The sequence below is a fragment of the Dicentrarchus labrax genome, unplaced genomic scaffold (genome assembly GCF_905237075.1).
Source record: "Dicentrarchus labrax unplaced genomic scaffold, dlabrax2021, whole genome shotgun sequence".
Classification (NCBI taxonomy): Eukaryota; Metazoa; Chordata; class Actinopteri; family Moronidae; genus Dicentrarchus; species Dicentrarchus labrax.
In genome coordinates, this window is record NW_026136702.1 from 27,892,843 (window position 1) to 27,910,342 (window position 17,500).

Sequence of the window (17,500 nt, forward strand, 5' to 3'; positions counted from 1 at the left end):
TGGGGATTTTAATTGTACTGAAAATGAGATTTTAGATCGCAACCATGCAGAGCCTCATCCAGTATCCCAGCATGCATTGAGGCAGCTGGTCTCCTCCCATGGCCTGGTGGACGTGTGGAGAAGGATGCACACAGGCTGCAGACAGTATACATGGTCCCACGTTAGAGAAAACAGAATCTCTTTGGCCAGACTTGATCGTTTTTATGTTTTTAAGCACAGAGTCAGTGTTGTTAAAATGTGTAAGATTTTACCAGTTGGTTTTACTGATCATTCTTTGGTTTTATGTAATGTTTTTATCAGAAACATTTTACCCAAAAGCGCCTATTGGCATTTTAACTCTGTTTTAACTGTTGATAAATCTTTCAAGGAGGCTTTAAGCTATTTTTGGAATGATTTTAAACAGAAAAAAACGAGTTTGTCAGTCTGAGGCAGTGGTGGGACCATGGAAAGGTTCAAATTAAACTTTTATGTCAGCAGCACACGCTCAATGTCACACGCGACATCACCAGATCTATCAGAGATCTGGAGACTGATATTGTGGATCTCGAGTGTACAAGTGAGTCCACAGGAAATCGAGGATATATTGAAATCCTCAAGACTAAAAAGATGGCTTTAGCCAACCTGCTGGACACTAAAGTACAGGGTGCGCTGGTCCGGTCCCGGGTTCAAAACATCACGGAGATGGATGCTCCATCGAGTTTCTTCTTTGGGCTTGAGAAGAAACAAGGGCAGAGGAGACAAATTCACTCTCTGCTCTCTGAGACAGGGAAAGAGCTGACAGAGCCAGGCCTGATAAGGAAAAGAGCTGTGGAGTTTTACGCCTCGTTGTTTGAGAGTGAGTTCAAGGAGAACGAAGAACTGATGGAGGAGGTCTGTGGTGGACTTCCTCAGATATCTAGAGAGGCTAACCAGCAGCTCGACAGCCCACTGACTCCACAAGAGCTCTACGCGGCACTGCAGAGCATGCAGGGACGAAAGGCTCCAGGCATCGACGGCCTCACTGTAGAGTTCTACAAAGCCTTCTGGGACATCTTGGCCCATGACCTCATAGATGTTTTTAATGAGAGCCTGGTGTCTGGGTCAATGCCACTCTCATGTCGGAGAGCCGTAATTACCCTCTTGCCCAAGAAAGGCAATTTGCAAGAAATCAGAAACTGGCGTCCTGTCTCTCTCCTCTGCACTGACTACAAAATACTGTCCAAAGTCCTGGCCAATAGGCTGAAAGGAACCATGGAGCAGATTCTCCACCGGGACCAGACGTACTGTGTGCCCGGCAGGTCTATGGTAGATAATATCTACCTCATTCGGGATGTTTTGGAGGTTTCCAGTTCATTAGGCATAAACACTGGATTGATCTCATTAGATCAAGAAAAGGCTTTTGACCGCGTTGAACACGACTTCCTTTGGAAGGTCATGGAGAGGTTTGGGTTCAGCGCTGGTCTCATAGCCAAGATCAAGGTGTTGTACAGTGACATTGAGAGTGTGCTAAAGTTTAATGGTGGCTTGTGTGCTCCTTTTAGAGTGCATAGAGGCGTCCGACAGGGCTGTGCCCTGTCTGGGATGCTCTATGCACTCTCCCTGGAACCCCTCCTACAAAAGATAAGATCATCTGTTAGAGGCCTGTTTTTACCTGGTTTTAACAGTAGTGTTGTTTTATCTGCTTATGCTGACGATGTCGTTGTTTTTATCAAAGATCAACAAGATGTGTGTGTTTTAAATTCTGTAATCGAGAAGTTTTCTGTTGTGTCGGCTGCAAGGGTGAACTGGAGGAAGAGCGAGGCTCTTGCTGTTGGTGAATGGCGGGAGGGCCTCCCTGTTCTCCCTCAAAGCCTGATATGGAGAAGAGAAGGCTTAAAGTATCTCGGTATTTATCTCGGGAACGGCGACATTGGAAAGAAAAACTGGGAAAACATTTTAGAAACAGTGGATAACAAACTGGCTAAGTGGAGGTGGCTTCACCCACAAATATCTTTTAGAGGGAGGGTCCTAATTTTAAACAATCTGGTGGCCTCCATGTTATGGCACCGGTTAGCTTGTCTGGACCCTCCAACAGGTCTCATTGCCCAGATCCAGGTGAAGATTGTCAATTTCTTCTGGAACAAATTGCACTGGATACCACAGTCTGTATTGTTTTTATCCAGAGATGAGGGGGCCAGGGCCTGGTCCACCTGGCTAGCAGGACAGCCACCTTCAGGCTCCAGTTCATTCAAAAGTATCTGACTGGACCTGAAGATCTGGTGTGGAGAGACGTGGCCAGCTGCATACTCAGGCGTGTCAATAACCTGGGGCTGGATGCTGCTCTGTTTTTAACTGATTTTAAATTCTTAAAGTTAGGTGGGTTGCCTCCTTTTTATCAGGGTGTTTTTAAATCCTGGGGGCTTTTTAAATGTAAAAGAAGTGAGAAGTGTAACTCTCTGCACTGGTTATTAAAGGAGCCTATAATCTGTGGTGCAAAGATGGACGTGTGCTGCAGCACCGTGCCTGGGCTGATGGGGGTGCTGTGCAGCTCAAGAGTTGTCTGCCTCAAACAACTGATAGATGCAGCAGGACCAGAGCTCACAGATGTCCACTCTCTGGGCTCTGTGCTGGGGGTGCGTTCTGTCCGGCTGACGCAGAGGAGCCTAGAGCTCTGGAGGAGGAGGCTGACGGAGAAGGAGAGAATCCTTCTCCTCAAATACGGCAGGGGAGAGGCTGAGCCGGACCCCACAGACCCTTATCCCGAGATCTACTTGTGCCCTGGTTTCACAGAGCTCAGCGGCCCCCTCCTGAGACACAATGATGGGAGGACATTGAGCCTACACAAGGCTGACAAAAAAACTCTGTACACAAACTGTGTAAAAACTATCCACAAAACTCGCCTGTGTGACAGAGCGCAGTGTGTGTGGACTGAGAGGCTGGGTGGGCTGAGCCCCCAGTGGAGAACATTATACAAACCTCCTCTAAAAAAAAGAACTGGAGATCTCCAGTGGAGGATTTTACATGGTGCCATTGCCACCAATGCCTTTTTATCTGTTCTTAATCACAGTGTTGTAAAGGAGTGCCCATTCTGTGGACTGACTGAGAACATTTTCCATGTTTTTACTGAGTGCAGGAGATTGGCAGATATTTTTAACGTTTTAACTCGTGTTTTTAATCTATTTGGTGTCATTTTTACTGCCCCTGTTTTTATTTGTGGAGTCGGTTTTAAAAAAACAGAAAAAGTAAAGTGTCGACTCCTAAACTTTTTAATTGGTGAGGCTAAAATGTCGATCTACCTGACTCGTAGGGACAGACTGCAGGGTGGGCCGACCCTTGACCCTGTGACCCTGTGGAGGTACAATGTGAAGGCCAGACTGAGGCTGGAGTTTTGCTTCCACAGGGTCACAGGGAATACAGATGTGTTTGAGCAGCAGTGGGCTCATGAGGAGCTGTTGTGCCGGGTGACCGGTGGAGAGTTAAAGTTCACATCCTTCCTCAACTGATCTATTGATTGTGGAACTGTTTGTTACAGTTAGTTAAATGTAAATAAAGTATTGTTCAAAAATCAAAAAAAAATCTCTCTGTGTCTCTCTCTCTCTGTGTCTCTCTCTCTCCTTCCTGTCTCTCTCTCTCTGTGTGTGTCTCTCTCTCTGTGTATGTCTCTCTCTCTGTGTCTCTCTCTCTGTGTGTCTCTCTCTCTGTACTTTCTGTCTGTGTGCAGATCCGTCTGGTTGGTGGTTCGGTCGGTTGCGGGGCAGAGAGGGGATGTTCCCTGGAAACTATGTGGAGAAGATTTAGACCTCCTATCCGGCAGGGGGGTCAGGGGTCACCGACCTGCTGCTGCAGCTGGGGTCAGGGGTCACCAGTGCTTTCAACTCGTCAGCTGACAGGAAACAGGAAGCTGTTTACTGAATATGACAAGTTTATCCATAAACACACACACACACACACACGTATGTTTCAGTCCACCGGAGGTCAAAGGTCAGAGTCTGGTGTTGCCTGTGGTCCCCGTAACGCTGTGTAAAGTCAGGTTCAATGTCCCCGCATGGTTGCAGTTTCTGATGAGTGTTACCTCAGTGTTACCCTGGAAACATGATGAGAACATCAGTGTTCCATCCCGTCAGCGCCCCCTACAGGTCCTGGTGTTGATTACAGCCACAACCTGAACAAATGTCTTAAAATAAGTAAGTTTTATTCGGCTGCCGCTCTCTGATGGAAACATCAAATATGTGATTAAAGAGTTTTTATGATGAAGCAAACTGTATGAAATTAATGTGACTGATACCTTAACTCCAGCTGACCCTGGAACAGACAATAAACTCACATTTCTGTACCAACCCGTCTTTGTTCATCAGCCTCTCTCATAGTCAGAGACCAAAGTACCTATCACTTCATCAATCAGTCATTTGTCAAATTTTAAAGTGGATGTCTTTGGGTGTCTTATCTCCGATTCATTGTGTTCGTCTGAGTGAAGAATGTCTGGAGCTGCACTGACACACACCTGCCCCTCCTATTAGGACCACATAAGAACCACATTAAGATCACATCAGGATCACATCAGGACCACATTAGGACCACATTAAGATCACATCAGGATCACATTAGGACCACATCAGGATCACATTAGGACCACATCAGGATCACATTAGGACCACATCAGGATCACATTAGGACCACATTAGGACCACATTAGGACCACATTAAGATCACATCAGGATCACATTAGGACCACATCAGGATCACATTAGGACCACATTAGGACCACATTAGGACCACATTAAGATCACATCAGGATCACATGAGGACCACATCAGGATCACATTAGGACCACATTAGGATCACATTAGGATCACATTAGGACCACATCAGGATCACATTAGGACCACATTAAGATCACATCAGGACCACATTAGGACCACATCAGGATCACATCAGGACCACATCAGGATCACATTAGGATCACATCAGGACCACATCAGGATCACATTAGGATCACATGAGGACCACATCAGGATCACATTAGGATCACATGAGGACCACATCAGGATCACATTAGGATCACATGAGGACCACATCAGGATCACATTAGGACCACATTAAGATCACATCAGGATCACATTAGGATCACATCAGGACCACATTAAGATCAGATCAGGACCACATCAGGATCACATTAGGACCACATTAAGACCACATCAGGACCACATTAAGACTGGTCCAAATAAGATCAGTGTGTATACCAGAAAAGGTCCTCAATAGGTAACAAAAACACTGCACACTGTATTTTTAACCCTTTCAGATCACATCCAGTCACACTGTTCCTCTATTTCACAACATATCTATTTCTTTGTATTTTTGTTTTGAAATCCAATATTTTTTTCTTCCTATAGAAACTAAAGTGGCGTGTTGTTATGTAACATGAACTAACTGATGTAATATTCCCAAATCATGGGCATTATGGGATAACATCTGAGTATCATAATAAATAATATTTCTATGGTTAGTTGTCCGACGGTCAGTGAACACTCTCTGATAACTTTCTCCACCGGAGCTCTGACAACGCGTATGACCGACGTTTTACAGCGCACCCTGAATGCATCCTGACCGGTTACCCACGGTCACCGGACACGCGTGCGTTCACGTGAACGGTATCGACTGACTGACTGCTCGGTGAGCCGGCTGCCACCGTTTACCGGCTCCGTTTACCGGCTCCGTTCACCGGTTAGAGGAGCTGTTAGCGGGTTAGCTTGCGGTTCGAGCTAACAGCTAACAGCTAACAGCTAACAGAAGATGGAGGAGTTTCTGTCGAGTTGCCGCCGAGCCGCGCAGGTACTGTCTGTCTGTCTGTCTGTCTGTCTGCCTGTCTGTCTGTCTGTCTGTCTGCATGTCTGTCTGTCTGTCTGCATGTCTGTCTGTCTGTCTGTCTGCATGTCTGTCTGTCTGTCTGCATGTCTGTCTGTCTGTCTGCATGTCTGTCTGTCTGTCTGTCTGCCTGCCTGTCTGCCTGTCTGTCTGTCTGCATGTCTGTCTGTCTGCCTGTCTGTCTGTCTGCATGTCTGCCTGCCTGTCTGTCTGTCTGTCTGTCTGTCTGCCTGTCTGTCTGCCTGCCTGTCTGTCTGCCTGTCTGTCTGCCTGTCTGTCTGCCTGTCTGTCTGCCTGTCTGTCTGTCTGTCTGTCTGCCTGTCTGTCTGCAGGTGTTTGTCAGTTACAGTTAGCCTGTTAGCCTCAGTTAGCCTGTTAGCTCAGACGGTTTAACAGCAGACTGACCACGTGAACGCATCACTGTATGACTTCCGGTCGTTACAGGTTTCAAAGTAAACTTCCGGTCAGGGAACAAGAAAATAAAATGATTTTTGAACTTATTTGTAATCGAACCAGAAGGAAAATGTATTTTAAAGGCTAAAAAAGGTCAAATACAATTATATTTAATTTAACTGTTTGCTTTGCTTCCCCCTGTGCTGCTCCTTTCTCCTACAGAGGATCAATAAAGAAACATCTTCTCTTAATACAGCAACATAACATGGAATATAAGAAAAGCCTCTTATTAAACTAAATTATATTTTTATTCAGTACACTATATCCTACATATATATAGACACCATAAAGGAGACATGAAACCTTTACACAGAGACAATGAGTAAAACTAATAATGATTTTCTAATAATATTAATAATATTAACAATGAGGTCCCAGAGGAAACAGATGTAATAATCCCCGAGCTGTTCAGGGCTAAAGCTGATTCTCTGCTGTCCATCAACAGTACAACTGATTATTGATCTGTAGTGCTAATGAGAACCTGTCCTCCAGGTGGATCAGGATCCGGCTGGTTCTGGGTTCCATGTTGTTCTGGGGAATGAAGCCTGTGACGTGGACTCCATGGTCTGTGCTCTGACCTACGCCTACTTCCTGTCCAAGGTGAGACCGAAGGGGGGTCGGTGGCGGTGGCGCCCGCCCACAGAGCTGACCTCTGACTGACTCCCTCTCTCTCTCTCAGACTGCACAGAGTCAGATGCTCGCTCTCCCGCTGTTGAACATCCGGCAGGCGGACCTGGTGCTGCGCTCAGACAACGTCTACCTGCTGAGACAGGTCGGTCTGTCTCCAGACCTGCTCCTCTTCAGGGACCAGCTGGACCTGAGAGCGCTGCAGAAAGCTGGACGCCTGCGGCTGACGCTGGTCGACCACAACGTCCTGCCCAGGTAACCACACCCACCTGACAGGTAACCACACCCACCTGACAGGTAACCACACCCACCTAACAGGTAACCCCAGTCTGGTTCCTCTGAGCCCACCTGTCTCATCAGCCTGTACCTGTCCTGTAGTTCAGACAGCGACCTGGAGGGGGCTGTGGTGGAGGTGATTGACCATCACCTGCTGGAGAGAGAGCCCTCCCCGTTCTGTCCTGTTACCGTGGAGACGGTGGGTTCCTGTGCTACCTTGGTAACAGAACGCATCATCCAGAAAACTCCGGAAATCCTCGACCAGCAGGTTGCTCAACTGCTCTACGGTAAACACCTGAGCACACCTGAACACACCTGAACACACCTAAGGGGTATTGCACAAAAGTAGGATAAAGAAATCCAGGATAATTGAGCAAGCGCGGCTTGACCTAGCCTGCACGGCACATCCTGGTTTAATTGGTTGCATGTTTGCGGAGCCAGGATTAAAAGGCGCGGCTATGTTAAGCCAGGTGTAGATAGTCGGGATAAGTGCGTGTTCACGGCATACTGAAATAGACCTCGCGATCGCTCACAGAATCACCGATGGGAACATGGATAAGAGTCGTGCTTCATATCTCACGGCCGCTGAACAACAGCTCCTGATGGAGTTCTATGAAGAGGTGAAAGATAGAAGAAACAAAGGCAATACCAATGCCATAATTAAAGAAAGAGAGAACGCCTGGCAGACAATAGCGGACCGGCTTAATGCTTAAGTAGTCCAAAACTGTACAATGAATAAACAGTGCTCCACTGGAACTGTCATCATTAGGCTCCAATTAAAGGACTAAAGGAGTTACTGTAAGTCCACTAATCAACTGTTGTACACTTTGCTTTAAATGTGGCAAGTAGAGGTTCATGTTACTTAAATGTAGAGTATGATTAAGTGCAAACAATTATCCACAATGTGTCATTTAATCTGTTTTTATCTATTTTATCTTTCTATCCTTCATAAAGAACAAACTTGTTTGCCCATAAAAGGACCTGGCAGCAAGTTAAAGTTAAATACAAGAACATTTTGCAGGCTGGTCAGTGACTCTAAAGTAGATAACAGTGAACAAATGAGGTGAATAGATTAGGTGTCTGCTGACATGTTGAATGTCTGTATGATTGTAGCAGTTTAAAAAAAGCCCATAGAACTGGCACAGGGGGCGGCCCACCAAGCCAGGATATGTGCTGCCAATGGTTCCTTTATTGAGGTTCTCTGCATCCCCAACAGAATAAAGGAAGCTCCCACTTGCAGAACATCTCACTGTAACACAGACCATCTGTGGTACAGTGAGAGCATGGCTTCCTGCCGTCTGGTGCTGTATTTTTGGACCCAGCAGCCTACATAAATATTAGTCCATCACCTGAGAATCTGTATCTCTCAATGAGATAGTCCTCTCCAACGGCCAATGGGTCTGACCTGTCCCAGAAGACTCTTTCAGGACTAAATGCTCGTCTGAGGATTAGGGCTTCCTCATCCAGCACATCCTCCAAGAAAGGGCAAGCCATTATGAAGAGGGAACAGGTGTGAATAATATATATATATATATACTACATTGTCCTTGTCACAGATTTCATTGAAAACACCTTTGCAACTTCATCAGCTGTGTTTTGTAATCTCAATTACTGCAATAAAACATATTTATGCAGTTTGACAAGCAGTCTTCATTAGCATAGCAATATAACACTTGTCCTGAGTAATAATACTACCACTTGAATCAATATAAAAAGACTGTTGCAATTACAAACAGCCAACAGATTTAAATGAAATGAGAAATGACAATATGTAATATTTTAATGCAGGATAATTAAAATGATGCAACATACTTAGAAAGACCATGGACATGCTGTAAAACACATTAATTCCTCACAGGATTGACGGTGGAAATACAGGTGAATCACTAGGATTAATGTTAGCCTGGCTGTTAGCCTGGTCTGGAGCAGGCTAACAGCAGAGAATAAATCACCATAGTAACTTGGCCGGGATAAGTTTAACCTGCTTTCATGCAACCGACTTGAGGCTAAATTCAGCCAGGATAACCAACATATCCCGGCTTAATCCCTTATCCTGGTTTTGTGCAATACCCCTCTGAACAAACCTGAACACACCTGTATGCAGGTAAAAGGTGTTTATTAGTTTCTTGTTAATAACTTTGATTTATGATCGTCTGTTTCTCTTGTTTACACTGACTGTGTGTACTGTGTGTGTACTGTGTGTAGCTGCCGTGGTGTTGGACTGTGTCAACATGGCTCCATCAGCAGGTAAAGTGACGGTTAAAGACTCAGAGCTTGCGTTGGCGTTGGAGAGTCGTTTCCCTGCTCTGCCACCGAGAGGCGCCCTGTTCCACAATCTCAACAACGCCAAGTTTGACGTCACAGGTATGAATATTAAATATGAGTGCAGTATAGGAAGTACTGGAGGGTCATCCACAGTACTCACTGAAGTATTCTGTTCTCAGGTCTGAACACTGAACAGATGTTGTTGAAGGACATGAAATCTGTTTCAGGAAGTTTGAATCTTGCCATCTCTGTCCTCTACATCAACCTGCAGGTACTATACTGTACTATAATTTACATACTGTACTATAATGTACTATACTGTACTATAATTTACATACTGTACTATAATGTACTATACTGTACTATAATTTACATACTGTACTATACTGTACTATAATGTACTATACTGTACTATAATTTACATACTGTACTATACTGTACTATAATGTACATACTGTACTATACTGTACTATACTGTACATACTGTACTATAATGTACATACTGTACTATAATTTACATAGTGTACATACTGTACTATAATGTACTATGCTGTACTATAATGTACATACTGTACATACTGTACTATAATGTACATACTGTACTATAATTTACATACTGTACTATACTGTACTATAATTTACATACTGTACTAGAATGTACTATAATGTACATACTGTACTATAATGTACATACTGTACTGTACTATACTGTACATACTGTACTATAATGTACATACTGTTCTATACTGTACTATACTGTACTAGAATGTACATACTGTACTATACTGTTCTACAATGTACTATAATGTACTATTGTACTATACTGTACATACTGTACTAGAATGTACTATAATGTACATACTGTACTATAATGTACATACTGTACTGTACTATAATGTACATACTGTACTATAATGTACTATACTGTACATACTGTACTATAATGTACATACTGTACTATAATGTACTATACTGTACTATAATTTACATACTGTACTATAATGTACTATACTGTACTATACTGTACATACTGTACTATAATTTACATACTGTACTATAATGTACTATACTGTACATACTGTACTATAATTTACATACTGTACTATAATGTACTATACTGTACTATAATGTACTATACTGTACTATACTGTACTATAATGTACTATACTGTACATACTGTACTATAATTTACATACTGTACTATAATGTACTATACTGTACTATAATTTACATACTGTACTATACTGTACTATAATGTACATACTGTACTTATCTATACTTTACATACTGTACTATAATATAATGTACTATAATTTACAGTGTACATACTGTACTATAATGTATATAATTTACATAGTGTACATACTGTACTATAATGTACATACTGTACTATAATTTACATAGTGTACATACTGTACTATAATGTACATACTGTACTAGAATGTACTATAATGTACATACTGTACTATAATGTACTACTGTACTGTACTATACTGTCATACTGTACTATAATGTACATACTGTTTATACTGTACTATACTGTACTAGAATGTACATACTGTACTATACTGTACTAGAATGTACTATAATGTACATACTGTACTATAATGTACATACTGTACTATACTGTTCTACAATGTACTATAATGTACTATTGTACTATACTGTACATACTGAACTATACTGTACTAGAATGTACATACTGTACTAGAATGTACTATAATGTACATACTGTACTATAATGTACATACTGTACTGTACTATACTGTACATACTGTACTATAATGTACATACTGTACTATACTGTACTATACTGTACTATAATGTACATACTGTACTATAATGTACTATACTGTACATACTGTACTATAATTTACATACTGTACTATAATGTACTATACTGTTTACTGTACATACTGTACTATAATTTCATGTGTACATACTGTACTATACTGTACTATAATGTACTACTGTACTATAATTTACATAGTGTACATACTGTACTATAATGTACTATACTGTCTACTGTACTATAATTTACATAGTATATATTTTTTTTTATAATATATATTTTTTAAAAAAAATATTATAATATAATGTACTATAATGTACATACTGTACTATACTGTCTTTGCTTTCTTCTCTCTACTTCTGTCTATTCATACTGTACTGAATGTACTAGAATGTACATACTGTACTTAATGTATACTGTATTACATACTGTACTATAATGTACATACTGTACTATACTGTACTATAATGCACTATAATGTACATACTGCTATAAACAATGGAGGCAGAGTGCTGCCCAGAAATTTGTCTGACAGGGTGTAGCTTTAAGGTCAGAGCAGAGGGCATTCTGGGTAGTGTAGGCTGACTGCAGTGTGTGTTTGTTTGTCAGGACTTCCTGCAGGGGGTGGAGTTAGAGGCGGAGCTCTCAGCTTTCTGTCTAAAGTTTGGATTTGACCTGCTGCTGCTGATGACCATCTCCTTCACTGAGAGCAGTGAGCCAATCAGAGAGCTCGCTGTGTTCAGCCACAGCACCACCTGCAGGGAGGAGGTACACACTGCCACCAGATACTGCAGGTACACTGAGAAACACTGCTACTGTAGTACTTCTTCACTTCCTCCCTCCTCAGGTGAGCCTCTACCTGGAGCAGGCTCGTAACCCCGCCCTCAAACTCCGTCCAATCAGCACCCTTTATCCGCACATCACAGCCTATCAGCAAGGTAAGCCCGCCCCCGCTGCACCCGAATGTGCTCAGACACGTAGCTTATAGCCCGCCGCCGCCGTTTGCAGTAAGCGAGCTAACAGCTGTTGTCTTTATTGATCATCTGATTATTGATCCAATCACATTCTCACACATCGTTCACAGGAAACTCTCTGGCCTCTCGGAAGAAGCTCCTCCCTATCGTCAAGGACTTCCTTAAGGAGCGGGATGGAGACGGTCGTCTGGGAGACGGTCGTCTAGGAGACTTGGTGGCGGCGGCGGTGGAGGAGGAGGAGTGCCGGGTTCCTCCGACCCCGATGAACAGCCTGGTGGAGGGCTGTCCTCTGGACGGCGGCCTGCCGCGCATCAGCGCTCACGACCTGGAGGAGAAGTTCAGCAAGATGGCTGACTCTGACCTCTGACCTCTGACCTGTCAGTCATCAGGACAGCTCTGAGGTCCGTCTGTGTCTGTCGATGACGACAGCGGTGATGATGAAGATGAAGGTAACGCAGAAGCAGACAGGACGGCGTCTTCAGTTGGAGCTGGAGGTCAGCCCTTCAAAATAAAATGTAAAATACACAGAACCTGTTGGTGGACTGCTGTGATGTCACCGAGGACTGCTGTGATGTCACCGAGGACTGCTGTGATGTCACCGAGGACTGCTGTGATGTCAGTGTCGTCTGTCCCACACAGTATTATCATTATTGATTATCTGTTAATTATTGATTGATTAGTTGTAATACAGACACAGTCAATCATTTGCTCATTCTTTCTTTTGATCGACTAATTGATCAACTATTGATCAACTATTGACAGAGTTCTTTAAATAAAGTTTGAATATTGGAAGAAGCCGTTGTGTTGTGTGCTCAGTGAATCTACTCAGCCTGTCACATCTCCGTGACAACCTTGTGTACTGGAGTACACTGTGACATCACTGCAGCCAGGTGAGTGGAGCTCCAGAGTTAGCAAACAAGCTAATGTTCCCCTGTGGCACCTGCGTGAAGCTTGCTGTTTCACAATAAGGGTTTTAGGGAAGAGACACTGAAGCACCGGAGGTATTTTATTGTGAAACAGTCAGGAAGTGATGACCAAAGAGGAACAAATGAGTTTGTTTTCTGTTAAATGACTTTTTATTTTTAAAGTTTTTTTTTTTACTGCAGGCTCCTGCTGACCTTTGACCCCAAAGCACTTACATATATCAGCTGTTTCTCTCCAAAGGTGCATTACAACCGTTCATGTCCAACACTGCCACCTGCTGGTGAGTCTGTAAGAATCAAATTATCAGCAATTAATAATAATATAATCAGTGTTAAACTCATGAATTGAATAATAATGTCTGATATTCTTATTATATTATCATAATATCTTCTATACCTGGACTTTGTTATCAGGAGGAGCTTTATTTTCTGTCCATTCTCATACTGAGATATTACAGAACTTTCTCTGTTATTCAAATGTACAAATTACTATGAAAAAGGCAAACGAAGTGACGTTTTACTATGAAATATTACTTTGTGTTATTTAAGTCAAAGTTTGACTCTTCATACTAAACTGTACAAGGCGTGCAGTAGGACCCTGAGGACACCCAGCACTTCCTGCTGCTTTAAATAGCTTCAGCAGCTGATTGGTCGATGTTAATGAAGTCAGAGCTGAACCCGCAGCCTCACCTGTCTGCACAGAGCAGGTGAGCGCCGACCAATCAGACGTCGGCTCTGCTGTGAAATGCAGCCGAACCTGTCAGGTAGAGAGAGAGAGAGATCAAGGGCGAGTCGCATTGAGTCAGAGTGGGAACTCCCAGAGAGAGAGAGAGAGAGAGAGAGAGAGGAGGAAGACGACGCTCACAGACGTCCAGACGCTCACACATGCTGGTCAGAACACGCTGTGACATCACTGTGACATCATGAGCTCCCCCGCCGGCCACACGGAGGACGCAGAGGACAGGTACGTTTAATATTTAAAGACTGACGACCAGCCGAGTGTGTGTTTGTGTGTGTGTTTCCTGTTAAACCACAAAGAGGAAGTTCAGTGTAATTTGAGTTTTTGGATGCTGACGTTTGTTCTTCCAGACGGTCAGTGAAGGGGTCGCTACTGTGATGCGTTCACTGTTCGATGTTTCAGAGTTTCTGGTCAGCGGGAAGTGATGTCGGCTGACTTCCTGTCTGCTGTGGGTCCTGGTTCAGTTTTTATCATTGGATCTTAAACTTCCTCTTTAAGGTCTCATTGCAACAGTCAGTGGGGGGGAATGAGCAGCAGCCAATAGCAGGTAGCAATATGAGCTAGCATCAGTGTCTACCTAACAGCAGTTAGCGGTTAGCTACTGATCAGTCTGTCCATCAGAAACTCTGTAAATGACCTCGGTACTGTAACATTATTCCCTGTCGGTCTCGGAGGCTGTGTTCGAACCCGGTCCGGCTGCTGAGCCCGGTTCTGTCGTCCACTAACAGCAGATAGAGTTACCAGCAGTTAATTAGCAGTTAGCTGATTTAGCTAAAGCTATCTGTCCATCAGGAAACTCTGTAAATCTCAGAGAGTTGAAACTGAACAGCCGGAGGACACAGAGGGATAGCTAGCTAGTGTAGCTATAAGGCAGGTCTTTGTCCAGTAATCAGTAATCAATAGATGTCTGTAACACATCGGCCCTCAGAAACACTCCGGCGTTTGATTGGACGCAGCGTTAGTATGGAAGACAGGTGACATGTTGATAAAAAACACTGGTCTAAATGTGTTAGAGATTACATTAGATTGATTGATCAGATTGATTAATCAGTCACATTAACTTGAGTCCAAGCTCAATGTATCAGCTGATCGTTCACAATGCTCAAACTGATCAATGACACTGAATCTCATCAGTTTGTTCAGTAATGTTTCAAACAAGACGGCTGCGTCCTTGATGTCGACAAAAAGCAAAAAGATGATGATTTTAGGAACTAAGGTTCTGAGTAATCACCTCCTGGATCCACCTCCTGGAAACACCTCCTGGATCCACCTCCTGGATCCACCTCCTGGAAACACCTCCTGGATCCACCTCCTGGAACCACCTCCTGGATCCACCTCCTGGATCCACCTCCTGGAACCACCTCCTGGATCCACCTCCTGGATCCACCTCCTGGAACCACCTCCTGGATCCAGCTCCTGGATCCACCTCCTGGATCCACCTCCTTGATCCACCTCCTGGATCCACCTCCTGGAACCACCTCCTGGAAACACCTCCTGGAAACACCTCCTGGAACTACATCCTGAAACCTGGAATCTAAATGCCTGATGACCTGGATCCGTAAACTCCCTCAGAAACTCTTCCAGTTCTCTTGGAACCTCAATGAATAACTCCTGAAGAACCCCTGGAACCTCCTTAAGCACCCTTGACCTTCTCTTAAGAACCCTGGAACCTCCATAATACCTTGTAGAACATCCTCAATACCCTCCTCAGTCTCTTTAAGCACTACTGGAACCTGGTCAGTCCGTCCAAAACTTCCTATCAACTCCCTTTAACCTCCTAAAGCAACCGCAAGCCCCTCAAAAACCTTGGACCATCTTCAAGCACTCCTGGAACCTCTCAAAGAACTCCAGATTCTTCTCAAGAAACACTAAGCCACATCAAGCACCAGTCATCAAATCACCTCCTCTTAGGTACCCTGGAACCTTAAACACAACTGTACTCGAACAATCTCTTGCACTCATGGAAAACCAAGAACATAAAGAACCATGAAATCTCCTGAAGAATTTCATGGAACCTTTTCAATCACTTGCGGAAAGTGGAACCTTCTTTGGAACCTGTTAAAGAACCATCACCTGGACAGGTAAGAGCTCTGTGAGAACTCTGCTGAGAGTCCTGGATTTTCAGACCCTGACGGCAGCACAGTGGAAACATAAACCCCTCACCTGAGGAGGACGTCCCACTTTCTGTCCCACAGCTGTGACCTGAGCACACACACAGGCACACAGGTGTGGTTACCTGGATGGGTGTGTCAGATAAAGCATCTCAGGCTTCAGTAACAACAAACAAAGGAACAATAGAGCTCCGCGCCCCTCACCTGCTCAGGTGTGTCTGTGTGATCAGAATCAGCGCAGTCAGGCAGGTTTGTTCAGTCCGTTCAGTCAAATTTTATTGGAAGCTGCCCGTTGGATTGACTGCACACTGAACTGAAGAGAGTTACCTGCCGGCAGTTGACAGATGAGAGTCACCTGACTGCCTCTTTGTGTTTAACAGGAAAAGCAGGATGAAGTTTGAAATGATAGAAAAGTGAATGTTGTCTGGTTTCAGAGATAACACTGTGTGTGTGTGTGTGTGTGTGTGTGTGTGTGTATTTGAGGGGTTTCTACAGTCTCAGTCGTCCTCACAAGTTAATAATAATTTGAGGGTTTATTTTGCAGTCAGTGGCTGTGAATCAGCAGCGTCCTCACAGGTGGAGTAATCCCTGTGTGTGTTATTGTTGAGTTTATTGATGAATGTGCAGAATTAAAGTAAACTGATCTCTGATTGGTCACATTAAAATTCAGTTCAGCACATTCACTCTACTTTGTATTTTTGAAGTATTTGACTAATAGCTTCCACTTTACTGTATTATTACAGCTGTAGTTGTTTTACATATTGATTAGATTGATAATTAAACTATGTATAAGACATGCTTTCTGTAATACCTGTGTTAAACACTGACTACAGTTTTATATTAATGAACAGAAAGTTCCACTGTCTGTATCTGCATATGAGAGTAATAATAATATACTCTAATAACAGCGTTCAGATCAAGGAGAGCCGGTGTGGAAGTAACACAGCCATTTGAGTCGCGTTGTTCGACAAACTAATTCACAAAGTTTATTGTTTCATATTTATGATTGTTTCACAGATTATTTAGTACTGTCGGGACCAAAGTAACAGACGTCTCTTCTTCTTCTACAGTAACAACTAGTGTTTCTATCGCCCCCTACAGGGCTGTTTTTATTATCTGTTGTCTTTTTATTATGTCCTTTGATTTTAACTCGAGCAAATTAGTAAATTAAAATAGTTTAGATTGTTAATATCAAGTGAAGTTATACCATTTAAATGTGGTGATGGACATTTTATTACCAACTTCATAATCATAATAATAATAATAATGATCTATCTATCTATCTATCTATCTATCTATCTATCTATCTATCTATCTATCTATCTATCTATCTATCTGCTCGACTCATTAAAATGTAATGATTAATGTTGGTTTTATATGGAAGTAGCAGGGACACAGCAATGGGACATTCAGACCAGTTTTATAATATATTATTTATAGTATATATATAAAAACAACAACAAATATCCACAAACAAATGTCAGAAAACAAGAACAGAATCATGAATCTGTTCCACAAAC

The 17,500-nt window shown here is 43.1% G+C and overlaps 3 protein-coding genes across 3 annotated transcripts in view; all 3 read left to right on the top strand.

The window, feature by feature from the left end:
• myo1eb (myosin IEb) overlaps positions 1-4,295 on the top strand; it is a 32,427-nt gene extending 28,132 nt beyond the window's left edge. Inside the window, exon 27 of the mRNA XM_051415810.1 lies at positions 3,680-4,295. Within this exon, the coding sequence (XP_051271770.1) occupies positions 3,680-3,756 (77 nt within the window). The 3' untranslated portion in view covers positions 3,757-4,295. The remainder of the gene's footprint in view (positions 1-3,679) is intronic.
• Positions 4,296-5,529: 1,234 nt separating this feature from the next.
• On the top strand, positions 5,530-13,002 carry prune (prune exopolyphosphatase). Its single transcript, XM_051415875.1, has 9 exons — positions 5,530-5,787; positions 6,766-6,873; positions 6,953-7,155; positions 7,279-7,463; positions 9,382-9,540; positions 9,621-9,712; positions 11,843-12,001; positions 12,081-12,171; positions 12,318-13,002. Exons 1-9 carry the CDS (start codon positions 5,749-5,751, stop codon positions 12,572-12,574), a joined length of 1,293 nt encoding a protein of 430 aa, XP_051271835.1. The 5' UTR covers positions 5,530-5,748; the 3' UTR covers positions 12,575-13,002.
• Positions 13,003-13,909: 907 nt separating this feature from the next.
• bnipl (BCL2 interacting protein like) overlaps positions 13,910-17,500 on the top strand; it is a 10,662-nt gene continuing 7,071 nt past the window's right edge. The window contains exon 1 of the mRNA XM_051415918.1: positions 13,910-14,094. Coding sequence (XP_051271878.1) covers positions 14,054-14,094 — 41 coding nt within the window. The 5' untranslated portion in view covers positions 13,910-14,053. The remainder of the gene's footprint in view (positions 14,095-17,500) is intronic.

Bases quoted from the DNA above. Each gene is read 5' to 3' on its own strand.
- prune (XM_051415875.1), top strand. From the start codon at position 5,749: ATGGAGGAGTTTCTGTCGAGTTGCCGCCGAGCCGCGCAG. The intron at 7,156-7,278 runs GTAACCACACCC...CCTGTCCTGTAG, and splicing joins GACCACAACGTCCTGCCCAG to TTCAGACAGCGACCTGGAGG. The intron at 12,002-12,080 runs GTACACACTGCC...CTCCCTCCTCAG, and splicing joins GCACCACCTGCAGGGAGGAG to GTGAGCCTCTACCTGGAGCA.